The sequence below is a fragment of the Desmodus rotundus genome, chromosome 7 (assembly GCF_022682495.2).
Source record: "Desmodus rotundus isolate HL8 chromosome 7, HLdesRot8A.1, whole genome shotgun sequence".
Taxonomy (NCBI): domain Eukaryota; kingdom Metazoa; phylum Chordata; class Mammalia; order Chiroptera; family Phyllostomidae; genus Desmodus; species Desmodus rotundus.
In genome coordinates, this window is record NC_071393.1 from 82,787,543 (window position 1) to 82,804,400 (window position 16,858).

The 16,858-nt window shown below is 39.0% G+C and overlaps 1 protein-coding gene across 2 annotated transcripts in view; it reads left to right on the forward strand.

Moving 5' to 3' along the window:
• The first annotated feature begins 584 nt into the window (after positions 1–584).
• The window catches only part of AP4E1 (adaptor related protein complex 4 subunit epsilon 1), a 57,828-nt gene continuing 41,554 nt past the window's right edge, over positions 585–16,858 (forward strand). Inside the window, exons 1-7 of one of the 2 annotated variants that reach the window (XM_024567710.3) lie at positions 615–899; positions 2,656–2,727; positions 5,929–6,052; positions 9,964–10,037; positions 11,115–11,236; positions 13,472–13,631; positions 15,011–15,177. In XM_024567710.3, the coding sequence (XP_024423478.1) occupies positions 750–899; positions 2,656–2,727; positions 5,929–6,052; positions 9,964–10,037; positions 11,115–11,236; positions 13,472–13,631; positions 15,011–15,177 (869 nt within the window). In that variant the 5' untranslated portion in view covers positions 615–749. Of the gene's footprint in view, positions 900–2,655; positions 2,728–5,928; positions 6,053–9,963; positions 10,038–11,114; positions 11,237–13,471; positions 13,632–15,010; positions 15,178–16,858 lie in introns of both variants that reach the window. The other variant, XM_045201516.2, reaches the window with a different exon arrangement.

Genomic DNA, 16,858 nt, shown 5'->3' on the forward strand with positions numbered 1-16,858 from the left:
TGTAAACTGCCCCCCGCCGAGTAGGGGGGGGGCGGGACAGGGGCTGGCGGTGCGACCACTTCCCATCCCGGCTGTTTCCCAAATCCCAGGAGAACGGGGTGGATGAGCGGCAGCCGCGGCTGCAAGTCGCCCCTACGCAGCGCGCTTTGACCCCGCAGGAGGCAGCCGCAGGCCAGCTGTGCAGTCGTTCAAAACCACCAGGCCCCGGGCAGCGCAGCGCGTGGGTCTGCGCGGCGCCAGCCCGCACGCTCTGGTTCTTCGAGGTGTGGCGGATGGAGGGAGGTGGCAGATTGCCTGTGGCCCCTCAGACAGTGAGCGGTGGCCGAATGGGGGCCCGAAATCGGCACTTTTCGACGGGGTCTCGGCAGCGCGGAGGCGGCTAAATGGAAAGGGAAACCTTGGAGGAGGGAGTGTAAGAGGGACAGGTCCGAGTGACCACCTCAGGAGGACCGACTCAGAGATGCGCCGGACCGGGATGCCCTTGAAACCGGTCCTGTCCCTTAAGTTCTTCTACTCCTTCTCAAGTCGACCTTAAGCGCCCGCTGTTCAGCGGCCTCTCCCACCATCGCGGACTCTCGCGCCCTCCTGTGGCCTCTGCTGAGAACTACGTTGTGCTTGTCCACGCGGGACACGAATAAAGATTTCTTCTTCAAACAAACAGGAAGTGCGTACGGAGGCCGGGCAGGTGGCGAGGCAGCAGCCGGGCATGAAGCCGGGCGGCGGCCGGAGCGTGGGCGCTGGTGGCGGCGATGAGCGACATAGTGGAGAAGACGCTGACGGCGTTGCCCGGACTCTTCCTGCAGAACCAAGGGGGTGGCGGGCCCACGGCCGCCAGGGCGTCCTTCTCCTCGCGCCTGGGCGGCCTCATCCGCGGCATCACAGCGCTCACGTCCAAGCACGTAAGAGCCTGCCGGCCGGGAGGGAGGTCGGGGACGCCCCGGGAGGCACCCCGCGCTGCGAGGCCCTGGCCCCACCGCGAGCCTGCGGGGTGGCCCCACCACGGTGCTCAGGGACTGCGTGCCTGTCGGTCCATCTTTGAGTCTGTCTGGAAGCGTCACTTTCCCGCCCGGACTGACAACTGGGAGGCCGGGTTTCCACAGTTGGCCCTGACACTGACCCCCATGATCTGCGGGCAGATCTCTAACTTTTGAACCTCCATTATTTCCTGAGCGTTGGAGTGGGAAAGTACCAATACAAAGTTCATAGGTGGTTGTGAGGAACAGATAGGACCTCAAGCGTGTGGCAATACTAGCTCGATAGAAGTGTCAGCGTTTACCTTCTACAAAGTTTCTTTCCTTGCTCAGGTTCTTCCTCTCCCCCAGTTCTTTCAACTGTTAAATGTCACACACCGGGCCAGACCCTGACCTCTGCACCTGTTGTCGAATATTTTCGGGGAGATGGAGGTCTTTAGTTAGACCGGTGGGTAGGGCAAAGAAAAAAGCATAATTCCTCCACAATGTAAAATTTGCAGATTAAGTCACTGCCTCAAATGGGCTTTGAAAATGAGCAGTTATTTCGCAAGTTATTAAGTTCCCACAGACTTTTGGTAGCTGCACAGGTTGTGTAAGATCCTGATTCAAAACTTCAAGGAACTCGTATCTTTAAAAGAATCATGTCGTAATTGGTTCAGAAGGTATATTTGGAAGAGGTTATGTGGTAGACACTGAGGAAACAGAAAACCACATTTTCGCAGGGAGTTGGTCATTCATCTTGGGCTTGAGGGAGGTAAAAGCAATATACGATCTAGTAAGTGCCAGGAGAGAAGAAAAGACAAAGAAGGTGCTCTAAGTGTTTAAAATGTTCTTTTAAAACTGAGATAAGATGATGCTGTACTGGGGAGGGTCTGCTGCACAAAGTTTATTATTTGTGAACTTATTGTTTGTCTTAATGTTTTATCCTTTGCTAATTTTTATGAGATAATGAATGAAATTAAAAAAATATTTTTTATTCCAAATCGCAGTTTGAAACTGTGTATAAGGTATCTGTACGTGGCATTCCTTTACCAGTAGTTCTGGATTAGCCTCCTACTGGACATCTGCTGATTCAATGTGTATGGTTTAATGATAGCGTTATGTTAGCCGAACATGAGGCCAGTTTTCAAGTGCTTTTAAGGAGGTAAAATACAATGCAGAGAGTAGAAGTGAGCACCTTGGTGTATTTATTGTGTGTTAGACAGAGATGGGAGGTGAGAGCAAGGTTGTAAGGAATAAGGAGGAAAGGATAGGGAAGAAGAATATAGTGTAAGGGAAACAGACCGACCTCCGTTTCTGCCGTCTTACCCTGTTTTCCTTTTCTATGAAGACTTTTTAATTTTAAGGGAAACGTGTGAGGTGAGAACCTTATTGTGGGCCAGTATCTGAAGATTTTCTTTTCTTTTTCCCCACCATTAATTTTTTTAAAAAATCGGTTCCTGTTGAAATGTCATTAAGGAGACAGTAACTGAGTGAAGAAAAGAGGAAGGCGGGTTAGACTGGAAACATTTATTCTTTCCAGGAATGATTCTGAGGATTGGAGAAATGCCTTTAGGCAAATCTGAGCACATAATTTTTATAATTTTCCTTTAAAATAATGCTGCTTTTATTAAAATATTATAACTTTTCTTTTAAAAAATACTGTTTTATGAGAGTTTATTCATACATTTAATACTCTTTACAGGAGGAGGAGAAGTTAATCCAGCAGGAACTGAGCAATCTGAAAGCGACCGTCTCTGCTCCCACAACCACACTGGTGAGTTTGCACAGTCAGTGCCAGCACATTGGGATTGCAGATCTGGTCCACTGTGGACTCCATAGTGACATCTGATCGATCTCTTGCTAAAGTCCAATTTATCATATTCACAGTCAGTTATGGATGGCAGCAAGTCAGACATTAACTTGAGCCTTTTATTGTTGACTTGTTACACTGAGCAAGACTTGCTTGGCTCGTGTCAACTTGGTGCCAACGTGATGGTAATGACATAAATGCGGCAGTGCTCCTGGGACCCCAGTGCTGATCTTACTGTTTTAATGTACACTGGGGAAAGGTGAGTATATATCATTTAAAATAATATTTTCAGCCATGGCCAGGTGGCTCAGTTAATTGGAACATCATCCCATACACCAAAAGGTTGAAGGTTCGATCCCCACTCTGGGCACATAGGGGACGCAGCCCATCAGTGTTTCTCGCTCACATTGTGTTTCTCTCTCTCTCTCCCCACCTTTCTCTTTCTCAGAAAAAAGAAATCAATAAACATATCCTCAGGTGAGGATTTAAAAAAAAATGTTTTCAGACCCGAATTGACATATTGTAGATCTCATTTTACTGTTATACATCTTGGAGTATAGGTTGACTGACTGACAAAATTAAAAAAAATGGTTTTCTTGCTGTAAAACTAAGTGTGTTATTGCCCAGTAGCTAATCAGAATCCAGTTTTTTTTTTTTTAAAAAGATTTTATTTATTTATTTTGAGAGAGAGGGGAAGGGAGAAAGAGAGGAAGAGAAACATCAATGTGTGCTTGCCTCTCACGTGCCCCCTACTGGGGACCTAGCCTGCAACCCAGGCATGTGCCCTGACTGGGAATTGAACCAGCGACCCTTTGGTTGGCAGGTCGGCACTCAATCCACTGAGCCACACCAGCCAGGGTAGAATCCAGTTTTTAAAATTGGTTTAATATAATTAGATTTTTCAAACAACATTCATTTCATCAACTTTTTAATGAGTGGCTGCGACATACAGGTCATTTGTAGGACTGTCCCTAAATAGTTAGATTAAGACCTAGGTTTTTTTTTTTCTTTCCTAACTTTAATGTGGTTTCACATAATGAGATTTTTCCAAGCAATATTTATTCAGCAAAGATTTAGTGAGTGCCTTCTGTAAGTCATTGTGTGAATGTCCTCCCTCCTCCTCTAATAAAAATATTGGGTGATCACTGTTGGGGGGCTATGCCCATGGGGGTGCCCCCTGCCCCCCGCCCGCCACGAATAAGAATAACTCTACCAAGACATGATCTGCTTGGGGAGGAAAGGTGGCTGATCTCTCAAAGGAGAAAGAACAAGAGCCTTTTCCTCAGTGGGCTTTTGTTGGGTTCAATTTGCACAGGAATACAGGTAAAGCTCATCAATCATTGTCAGGCAGTAAGGATCAAACAATAGATAACATTCAAAGAACTATGAGGGCTTATTCTGAGTCAGGGTCAGTTAGCTAAAGGGCTATAAAACTTTGGGAAACAAACTCATTTCATGCTTGGACCCTTATCAGAAAATTGAGGGTATTAGCAAAGCAGGTTTTACAGGATTTTATGCATTCTTTCTTAGGCCTGATCGCTCCAGGGAACCTGCCCTTTCCAGCACAGGACTGCACCACCCTCTGTCATTGTTTCAGGCTTAAGTCAGGCAGGGGAAGTAAGGCAGCCAAGAGATTAGGAGACTTCTAGCAGACAGAATGAGGGCTCAGGCCATGTCAAAGCTGAGGGATGAGGGTCTACCACCCTTTTTTCTGTAGCCCCCCAAGTCCTTCCCTGAGGGCCATCTCATGATCGTGCCTGTTTTAGGTTGTCCCTCCCTTGAGGAATCTTACCTGTCATTGGCTAATGGGTCATGCACTGGGGGCCAAGCAGGGTGAAGTAAAGTGGGCGGAGGCAGTGCTCCTGCAGGGAGATAAGCTTTGTCTCCTCAGTGGCTTAGGGTCCCAAGGTCTCTCACTCAGCCTTAGCCATGGGGGTTACAGCTTCTGAAACCAGGCAGGGCGGTTCCCAACAGATCACTTTGCGTGCGTACGTGCATGTTCATGAATAACACTTGTAAAGTCTGAGGGAATCTATGTATTTCCTTTTATGATCACAATGATACGTGGGCGGATGAAACTCAAAGCATAACTAATCTGTTATATCTGTGTGTGTGTGTGCGTGTGCACGTGTATAAAATTATTGTGCTTCATGGTACTTGATAGAAATGTTAAGCAGCCCTGGCCAGTGTGGCTCAGTTGTTTGGAGCGTTGACCTGTACACTGAAAGGTTGTGGGTTGCATTCCCAGTCAGGGCACATGCCTGGGCTGCAGGTTTGATCCCAGTTAGGGAGCTTACAAGAGGCAACCAGTTGATGTTTCTCTCTTTTTTTCCCCCTTCCTCTCTTTTCTAAATGAAGAAATGTCCTTGGGTGAGGGTAAAAAAATTAAATTAACTTCAGCTGTTTAAAAAACAATGTTAAGCCGAAACAGTTTACCTCTTTTTACTTTGTTAAATTTCTGTCTTCTGTAATTGGCATCAATAAATATAATTTCTCTTACTGCCAGGCAAACTGGTGAGAGCAGAACTGAGACAATAGAAGTTAGGAAGGAAGATTTTATAGATGTGGCCATCCAACTCTGGACGTACTTTACAGAGTAGTGTGTCCCCGAGGTGGTCATGAAGAGGTTGGATGAGTTTGTTGGAGAATTGTAAAGAGAATTCCTGCAATGGGGAATGTACTTTTCTAAAAATAAGAGAATAACAATGTATGTAATATAATTTTAAGTTCATAATAATGACTTTTGAAAAACTCTGAGGTAAGTATTACTAAGTCAGGGTTGATACTTAATGGCTTGAATGAACAATTTCACTCCTAGTGAAAAGGAGTGAAAAGAGAAGCCTTCTCTGAAGGGTGACTTCCAGGATCTTATTGTATCAACTTGTTTTCTCAGTACTTAGTAGTCTTATCATGCTAATGAATTAACTTGTATTACTTTAAACACAAGTGGCCTGAATTAAATCTTATTCCCCTAAGGTTTTCCTATGGTTTCTTTTTAAATATATATACATATATATATATATATATACATATATATATATACATATTCCCCCCTCTCCCAGTACCAGGATTAAATGATTCTCTCCTGTTAAATGATTACAACATAATAAAAAAATTAAAAACATTCCATTTATTTATACAGTTACTGGATATTTTGCTTTTCAGAAAATGATGAAGGAGTGTATGGTGAGACTTATATATTGTGAAATGCTTGGATATGATGCTTCCTTTGGCTACATACATGCAATCAAGTTGGCACAACAAGGAAACCTTTTAGAGAAAAGAGTAGGTATGTATGTATTTAAGACTTTAGGTATGTGTGTATTTAAGACTTAATGTTGTCCTTCAAGTTCTAGCTACTATATAAAATGAATTATGGTGGGCATATATTATGTTTTTTAGAACATTGCCTAGTAGTTTCCAAAGCTTTAAAAAGGTAATAGTACTTCAAAAACTCAAAGGTTATAAATAAAGTCAGTTTTCCTGATTCATAGAGAAGATTAAAGTTATAGAGAAGATTATAAATTGCCTGGTCTTGCAATGGTGGTTCAATGACTGTATATATTTGTCAAAATTCATTAAACTATACACCTAAAATGGGTGAGCCTCAACTGGTGTGGCTTAGTGAAATGGGCATTGTCCTGCAAAGCGGGGCGTCACTGGGTCGATTCCCAGCGTGGGAGCGTGCCTGGGTTGCAGGTTCAGGTCCCAGTTGGGGCATGAGCATTGTTTCTCTCTCACATTGATGTATCTCTCCCTCTCTTTATATTTCCCTCGCCTTCTCTTTGAAAATAAAAAATAAAATCTTAAAAAAAAAGGAAAATGGGTGAATTTTCTTATATGCAAATTATATATGCCTCAGTAAAGCTAATTAAAAAATGTCTATCAATTTAATGATCAGAAAATGTTTATAGAATAAAACTGAAATTGATTAGAATAATTTTAATACTTACCTGAGCATATGTTTATTGATTTTTAGCGAGACAGGAGGGGGGAGAGAGACAGAGAGAGAGAAATATGATAGGTTGCTTCCCCTATACTCAGACTAGGGATAGAACCTGCAACCTAGGTATGTGCCCTGACCGGGAATCGGCCCTGCAACCTTTTGGTGTATGTGACAACCTTCCAACCAACTGAGCCACCTGGCTGGGGCTTGACTTGAATAATTTTAAATATCCTGTTCTTAGTTTCACAAATGTTAGCTGTAAGAATTAGAAGCATCTTTTTAAAAATTTTGTCTCTATAATCAAACTTTAGCACTGTTAGGAAAAGTCCTTTCAGCGATTTAAATCTTTTACTCATATAGATTCAGCTTTAAATCAGAATCCCAAGACACTTCAGAATAATACAGGATTAGGACACGCTCTCCTTTGAAAGGAGTTGATAGTGTCCTGTTGTCAAGGACCAGCATTCTTCACAAGTTACACTGACTTGTGCGGTCAGATGGTGGGGTGGGAGTGGCAGATGTCTTAGTAAAGATTCTCAGACTTGTTGAACCTCACTCCACCCAAAATACTCTTCCAATTCTAGGCTTGTTTTATTCCCTCTGAGTAGAATGTCCTCTGGCATCCTGTCTCTCCCTTTTCGTGCTTCAAATCAAGTTTGACTTGATTCAGGTGGCTCCCGCCATCTGTTACCTTATCGTGTTGTCTTTTCATATGTTAATGTTTTAGCTCCCAAACTAATTCTAAGGTCCCTAAAGGCAGGAAATTTTGACAACACTAGATAGTCAGTAAATATTAAGATGGTTGGTGGTATAGCTATTTTGTACAACTGTTTCTGTATTCTTCTTAGAATTTCATGTATTTTTTTTTTCATTTTCAGTTTAATTTTCTTTTTAAAATACATGAAGTGTTACATGGTTCAAAAGTTAAGACGTTTTTATCGGTATAATCAGAGAAGTCTCACGTTCACATCTAGGCCCTCTACTTAGTCTGCCTCTTCCCCATAAGTAACTATTTTCATTAGTTTCCGATTAATCTTTCTTTGGTTTCTTTAAAAAAAAGAAGCAAATGCATAGGTATATACACACATTCTCTTACACAAAAGATAGCATACTATATAGACTGTTTTACACCTTATTTTGACATTTTCATACTTCTACACAATTTTCATTGGGTCGATGGGCATATCATCGTTTTTTTAACCAGGTACCTATTAGTGGACATATGCATTGTTTTTTATTTTTTTCTCTTATAAATAATGTTGTAATGAATAACCTTGTACATGTGTTATTTTATAATTATGGAGGCTAATCTTAAAGGAGACTTCACAGCAATTTTTACTGAGATTCATGATCTTCCTTAAGAAAATATTGCCAACTAGAGTGACATACACCTGCAGGTATCGGATGTTCTTCACGTGTGCTAACTAACGAGTGGAGGTTGTTTTTTATGACAGCATTTAAACCTTTTACATGCCTTCCTCCTGGTACTGTTACCTCATTAACTATCCTGAGATTACTAAGGCTAGTTTCGGTGCTTTCTCTCATGAAGAATGTCTTCTGATTTTTCATATTAATATTGTTAAATAAATGAATTTCAGTACCCACTAAGTCAGGCATTGTGTTAGGTGCTTTATCTTGTGAGATAGTATTTCATTTCACAGAGGAGAAAACTGAGGCTAAGAAAGGTCAAGTCACTTGTCCCAGGTCACAGAGCTAATGAATGGTGGGGCCATCATGCGAGCCCAGGTTTCTTTGAGTCAAAGCCTGTATTCTTATGCTACACCTCACTCTTAGTCATAGCAAATACACTCTAATCATAGTCGTTATTCTTTGTTTTCCTGAAACCATTTTCTTTTTTTTTTTGTCACAGAATATCTTTTTCTCTGTTTCCTGATTATCAAAACAGGAATTTTTTCTTTTTGTAACATAGAATGAAAGTTTCATTGAGATGATATTTGGATTAGTTTGTTGATCTTATACTTTGATATTGGGTGTGGGTGATTGATAACTTAGCTGAACAGATGAGTTCTTAGCAACCTGATAAGACCTAACTTCTGATTTAATGCTCTCCAGGGTTTTTCTCATCTCTTTCTTGGACCTGGTTAGTTCTTTTTTCCCTTTCACGATTGTGAGAGTAATAGCACTCTTCCGACCTCGGTGAAGATGTTACAATGGGTCACACTGCTGCTTGGTTGTGAGAACAGGAACTTTCTACATTTTCCCCATGTTCCCCAACACACACAGACAGTGTGGATGATGAGTAATGAGGGGGATAGTTAACATTAAAATCCCTAATGAAAGAATTGAAAAGAACGAAACACAATGAAGATGGGGTTCAGGGAAAGGGCCTCAGGGTAGGCACTATGGAGAGACAGAACAGCCTGAGGGTTAAAAACAGGAACGACTTAAGGGTTAAAGACAGGAACTGCTGGCTGGTTTGAGCCCTGGCTCCACCAAGCACTAGACAGAGACCCTGGCAGTTGCCCTTTTGGGGCTTCCTTAGGGTTGTTGTGAGGATTAAATGAGGTGAGGCTTGCAGTGTACTTGACTCACAGGAACTGTCTAACGAATGTTATCAATGTGAAGGGTGGCAGGAAAATGACAGGAAGCATCTGTATTCCATGTACCTGGCATTTGTCTTAGTGTTAATGTATTTCCTCAATCCTAAGTGAACTTTTTTTATGTTCTAATGTTACCGAAATAACAATGCTTATTTAAGTTAGTACATTTAATGGAGTAGACAGGTTTTTTCCTCAACAACTGTTACTCATTCAACAGTATATTGAAAAATAAGGTATTGCTAGTATATGATTTACATCATATGGCTTGGTTTGAGGTGGTAGCTCATTCAAAACCACAACTAGCCGGTAACTCATTACTGCTTATAGTAGCTGTTAGTTTTTAAGTAATTCTGTGTTTGGCTACCGGATAGAAAATGTTTTCCTTGATTGTGTAAAGATTTGCACAGAACATAGAAGACATATATGTCCTAATGTCATTTGTAACTTTAAGTGGGTACACATAGCCTGTTTTCCGTTTTAGGTATATCCCGTGAAATATAAATTCAGAAAGATTTCAGGATGAAGAGCAACTGAAATCTTCCTTAATAAAGGTTTTGAAGCTCATATTTTGCAGTTGATATTTCATATTTACCTGCAACTAGTATCTTTGATACTTAAATTTTAGAATATATTATTGCTTTGTTAACTTCTTGGGAAACATTATAATGAGACTTTTCCCCTCAAATTTTACAGGTTATTTGGCAGTTTCTCTATTTCTACATGAGAGTCATGAACTGTTGCTTCTTCTTGTGAACACAGTTGTAAAGGTACTCTATTGTGTGTTGGTTATCATGAAGTCTTAAATTATTTCTGCAGGCATCTGACGTGTTTCCCCAATCATACTGAATTAGATATTTTTGGAGGAAGGTAGGCTTACAGAATGGGCTTAGACAGATCTTTTAAATCAGTTTCTGTATGTGCGAAATGGGGCTGATAATAGAACTTAACCAACTTGTGAGGGTCAGATGCAACACTGTGTAAAGTAGTAGTCACTATTGCTGCTGCTACTGTTTCATTTGAAAAAGCAGCGTTAGACTTAGAACTCAGGTCTCCAGACTCAGGTCAGTGCGTTTCCATACTGTTGTCTCTTTCTCTAGGATCTGTTCTAAAGGAGTATAGCTGTAAACTGAATAATTTCAGTGTTTTAAATTCTAAAAGTCATTTTAAAGGAGACTAGAGTGTAATTGGGTAACTGGAATGTACAGATAATAAAAACACAATTTAATCCATACTCACAGTATTTTTTCTGTTAAATTTTTAGTCAAAGTTGGTAATAAAGTATAATTGAACTGTTGAGCTTTTTCATGTTTATCTTGTGTCAGTCTTTCTGTGTGTGTGTGTGTGTGTGTGTAGTACTTCCTGAATTTTAAGTCATATACTCTACTAAAGTTACTAGTAGCTTTAATTTTTCCAGACTTTCAAAAATATATATTCAGCTCCTATTAGAATGATTTATAAAATTTGTTCATGTGTAAGTATGTATGAATGCATGCATTTTATTGTATGTATTTGAGGATTACTTCCTTTTAAACTTCCATAGATAATATTGATTAACAGGAAAAATTTGTAAAATTAGTTTGTTATTAGTTTAGAGAAGTTTTAAAAGCTGTTAGAAAGGAGACTGCTTTGGCCAGTGTCAGGGCAGAATACAGTTTCCTTTCGGATTAGTTGATTTCTGCTGTGTTTCTCTGTTGACTCTGTCAAGTCGAATGAAACAGGGATATTCCTATAAAATAAAGTTAGCAGAAAACCGTGAAGTATGTGGGACCATTGCAGTGTTGAGCTCGCTGCCCCGAACTTCAGAATTCACACTGAATCGTTCCTGTACTTTATAATCACGTCAGGACTTGCAGAGCACTAACCTGGTGGAAGTATGCATGGCCCTCACTATTGTCAGCCAGATTTTCCCTCGAGAAATGATTCCAGCTGTTCTTCCATTAATAGAAGATAAACTTCAACATTCTAAGTAAGTAAATTCTTTTGGGATAGGTGTATATACTATATATTTCAAAACAAACATTTATACACAAAAATTGATTATAACTAAATGCTACCAAGGTAGAGCATATTCTTTGTCAGATAAAATGCAAAAATCCCAAATAACACCGTCCTTATTTTTACATGGGTTTAGAAGAATATTAGGCAGCTCTCTAAGGTGAAACTGAGGAGGTCAGTGTCAGGAACCCTTGGCTTTCCTCCCACTTGTACCACTAACCAGTGTGGTTCAGGTTTTCCCTTGGCTGTGTGGGGTTGGTTGAAGTCATGATACTCACAAAGTTGTTTTGAGGATGAAGTGAAATAATGGAAAACATTTGGGAAATAATTCAAGTATTATCAATGCACAGATCTTCCCTGTATTGGGGATGCTTTTTTATTAAAACTGCAGCATTCAAATTCTGTTTTAGAATATATCCTAATGAACCTTAACTTGTAGTATTTTGATAATCTTACCTCATAAGGTTCTTTAACTCCTTAATGCTTGGCTTATTTTTTCACTGCACTTGAATTATTTTGTTTTTGAACACACCCCTTAACTTTGTGACCTTTAAAGCTCAGACTTGTTGCAGTGTTTTGTTATGTCAAGTCTGCATTTTGAACAAATGATGAGTATTGATAATTAATTATTGGAGATAAAATAATAGCTTTTCTTAGATAATTGCAGGGTGATCTGATCATAGCAGAGGATATTTTTATATGAAATTTTCATACCACCATTCTTTTGTGGTAATCATATTTGCTGACTCTGTGAGAAATTTTTCTGAGAATTTTTTTTTTCTTTTTGCTTCCTCTTTACCCTTTCAATTTTTTCCTCATTGCTTCCCATCTACTCTAATTTCAAATCCTGGACTCCTGTTTTCTACAAGTTAGAATTTTGAAGCTCTGTTTCTGCAGTTAAGGCTAGCTCTAATTCCATGTCATAGAGCGAAGGGCTAAAGAATACGGGACAGAGCTACAGGTACAGGGGGTGGACTTGACTTTGAATTTTGGCTGTATTTCAGCATGCCAGACTTAGAGCCCGAACAGTGCTCTTGACAATGTGTGTTAGTGCCGCCACTGAGGGACATGTATTCCTTAGCCTGTTCAGAGTTTGTTCTTCCTGACCTCGTTTACCTGTTCTTCCCCAGAACCTATACTGGTTAATAATACCCAAGAGCTATACATAGGATGTCATTTACAGTCACCATAGTATTAATACCAATGGCAAATTTGTTGTTAATTCTTTCTATGTGAAAATAATTTTGTATCACGGTATAGTTTGCCTAGAAGATAGTAAGTTGCTTGTTAATGGAATTTAGCAGAAGCTAGAGAACCATTTGTTAGGAATTTTATGAAAGATATCCTTAAGTAGAACACAGAGGGTGGCACTGAGTAATTTCAATTTTGATATTATATGATTTTAAGTAATAGCAATACATAAAAGTAAAAGTAAATACTTTTGTGACATTTGCTGCTGCTCTGAGCAATGCCAGCATAGTCTGAATATGAGTTGTGTAGAAATGGCATGAGAGAGAATAATAAGGAATATATACTCTTGGAAACTATATTATGAACATAGATAGGATAGGAACTCTATTTTTACTTCTTGTATGCTAGACATCTGCGCTTTCCTCCTTATTGCAATGAGGTTTTTGAAACAAGACCTGGGCAAGGAGAGGAGTAACATTGTTAACTGTGAATCCTGTACTTCCCTGCCCCCTTAAAATATTTGGAGGATGCTCATTCATGATATAAAAAATATACATAAAATGCTAGAATGTTAGAGAGACTTTTAACACTAATAAAAAAAGTTCTTCAATGTTACTAGCTGTAATTACCCTTTACTGGTTTAAGCTTACTGTTGATTCTTTTCCCAATTGCTGGAGATGGGGCTTTCAAAAATGGAATTAGGGAATTACGGTAACGAATTTATTTATTTTTCTTGTTTGTTCTTTTTTCAAAAGTAATACATGCCTGTTAACAAGAAATTCTATAATTAGATAAATATATAACATGGGCAGTTAAAGTCTCTTGACATCTTACCTCCTAGAGATACCGCTTTTTATAATTTGGTAGATTAAAATAAATTAATAATAAATGTATAATTTTTTCTTTTTATATTAAGGTGATAGCTAATATATTGAAATCAGTTGATCCATAATCTGTTCAGATTAAATGCCTGACAATTCAGATGGTTTGTTTAGATTTCATTTTTTGTCTTTAGGGAGATAATACGAAGAAAAGCTGTTCTGGCTTTATACAAATTCCATCTCATTGCTCCTAATCAAGTACAACATATCCACATCAAGTTTCGGAAGGCACTTTGTGACAGAGATGTTGGGGTCATGGCTGCTTCCCTGCACATATACCACAGGATGATTAAGGTAAGTTGGACATTTCAACAGGTTCTAAGTAGCTGGCAGACAACTACTTACGGAATATAATTATGGAATTTAAAAACCTCAGATTTTTCAGTCACATGCTTAACATTTTAAGTTTGTATTACTCACTTATAATTAGTAATTTTTGCAAGTTGTTGATAACATGAGTTGTAGGCACATGACAGAATTAAACTTTATTTTTTAATGCCTAAAATTTCTTCATGTTACTCAAGAAACATAGAAAAATGGTAGGTAGGAAGGCGATTGATATTTGCAGATTTGTGGTTTTTCATGCAGTAACTGTCTTTTGTACAGCCTCATAGGATGATGCATACCCCTTATGGAAATGAGGACAGCCCTTAGGGTTGTGCAAGAGGTAGACTGCAGCGTCGATGCTGTACACTGATACTGTGTTAGAAAAGCTAGGAGGGTGAGTGGTATAGTAAAAAAAATTTTTTTCTGAATGGTGACATGGGTTTATACTAATTCAACCCCAGTGTATTGCTGGAAATCCTTTCTATCTAAGTACACATTTGTGAGAGATCTCGTGAGTACCTCATAACAAAATGGAATATGCTGTTAAATTTGATTTAAAATTATAGAACTGAAGGTATCTTCACTTTTATGCATTGTGTTCCAAAGTAGTATGATACAAATAGATATTTGATATTAAATCCTATTTTTTCTCTAACATTTACTAAACTTGGAAAGAGCTATTACTTCCTTTCTAAAAATTTGTCCTTGATCTATTGTATAATAAAAATTACAATGATGAATCTTCATTTTGAGGAATGTGTATTTAATTTCCCCAGTCTGAGAGATTAGTCAGATAATCAAGGTGCACTCATTCAGAAACACGAACATATTTAAATATTATAGGGTAAATTAGGTTTTAGTAGACAGATTCACTGATTTTGGAGGATTTAAATGTTTGAGTAGTCCTGGGTGTGTTCTCTGCTGTTCCTCCCAGAACAAATTTAGCTCATTTACATGAGAAGTCTTTTGCAAACAAAGTTCAGAGATTGCAGACAGGCCTAAACTTTCATCAAAACTAGAGATAATTATAGCCCTTTTTCAGTATGCCAGTTCATTTTACTTTTTGATTTAATTGCTGGTATTGACTATTAAAGGTTCTATATAAGATGTAATTATAAGAACGTTTGAAATGTGATTATACTGTGTGTGGGAACAAGTAGGGAAAGGTGGATGATTCAGCTTTGGATCTAGTAGCCAGAGCAGTTTCATCGTGGGAGAAACTTCTAAGTTGTATGTATTAAGTTAGATTCTATATGGCACTTGAACCAACTCTATTTTACATGTATTAAGACATGATTTTTAACAGAGAAGCTTTTTTGTTTTTTTGTTTTGTTTTTTGAATGTAGGAGAATTCATCTGGATATAAAGACTTGACTGGGAGTTTTGTAACAATTTTGAAGCAAGTGGTTGGAGGAAAGCTCCCAGTAGATTTCAATTACCACAGCGTCCCAGCACCATGGTTACAAATTCAGCTCTTGAGAATACTAGGACTTCTAGGGAAAGATGATCAAAGGTAAACTAAGTAAGTGTGATAGCCTTAGGCTATAGTCACCTGGAGGTTTTAAGATAAGCCAGATTCTCCCAATGCTTAGTTGGCTTCCCAGTGATAAATAAATCACTTTATATAACCCACTTTATAAGAAGTCTATAAAAAAAAAAGAAGTATATAGATTCAGGTTGCTGGGGTAATCCCGGCTCTCTGCTTATCTAAATCCCACTCAAGGTGAAATGTCCCTCTGAAGCTTTATATCTTCTGTGAAGCTTTCTTAGCCATTCCAGTTGAGGGGTTGGGAAACTTTTTCTGTCAAGGGCCAGATAATAAATATTTAGGCTTTGTGAGCTCTATGTTGTCTGCTGCAGCCTTTCAGCTCTGCTGCTGTATAGCTCCAAAACAGCCGTAGACAGTACATAGATAAATGAACACAGCTAATAAAGAAAAACTTTTCGTGGACATTAAAACTTGAATCTCATACAGTTTCTGTGTTGTGAAATGTTATTATTTTGATTTTTTCCCCCAACCATTTAAAAATGTAAAAGCCATTCATAGCCAGCGACCATACAAAAATAGACAATCAGCTGGATGAGGCCTTCAAACTATAGCTTGCTGAGTTTTGCTCTAGTTGGATGTGAACGCTTTACCTTCTTACCATGTTTTTCGGACTATGAGACACACCAGACCATAAGATGTACCTAGGTTTTAGAGGAGGAAAATAGGGGGGGGAACCCCAAAGTCCCTCTCCACCACTGGCCCCCCGCCGCGAGCCAAGTAAGCTACATTTGAACTATAAGACGCAACCCTATTTTCTTCCCAAATTTGGGGTGGGGTGAAGTGCATCTTATAGTCTAAAAAATACGGTAATTTATTTGTCTGAATTACTCTTTCAGCCAATAATTTATATTAAACTTTTTATGGATGTCTTTCCAATTATATATATATATATATTTGTAGCTTTTCATTTTGCCTGTAGATTTTCAAACTTATAGGAAAGTTCTAAGAATAGTACAAGGAGCTCTCTTTGGCTTTTACCTAGATTCATTAATTATTTGCATTTGCTCATTCTCCGTATATGCATGTGTACACACATTATTTTTATTTTTAACTTTTTTCTGAACTGTTCAATAGCAAGTCCAGCTAGTTCCTTTGAGAGCAAGGACCATGGCTTGAGTCTCTAAAGTATTTCTGTCTTAACAAAATATCTGCTGACCATTGTTCTGACTTTATGTGGTATGGTTCTCTTTTATGCAGTAGGATTCATCCATATTCTAATTCTTAGCCTAGTTTTATGAGGGGATTGGCCTCTAGGCTGTTGCTTCTAGTAATGCCTTGTCAGTGTCATGCCAGCATCCATTGCCCATGAGCTCCTGATAAATGCTAACTGGGCTGTAGCACTTGGTATGGCTATTTACATTTTTCTGTGTTTATGAACCTCAACCCCTGATTGAAACCTACAGTGAAAACCTGGATGTGATGGAGAAGACACACACACATTAGAAATGTTTGTCCTAACTATATTTATTTTATGTAACCCAGCCTATCTTATTGTGGAGCTCTAGTTGGAGTTCACTGGGATTCTCTTTTAAAACCACAAATTTCATAGTAATGCATCTAGACCTTACCGGTCTCAAAAGATTTAATGACATCATATATTGTCAGAAAGTGAAGTAACTTTTTTTTTTAATCTTCACCTGAGGAT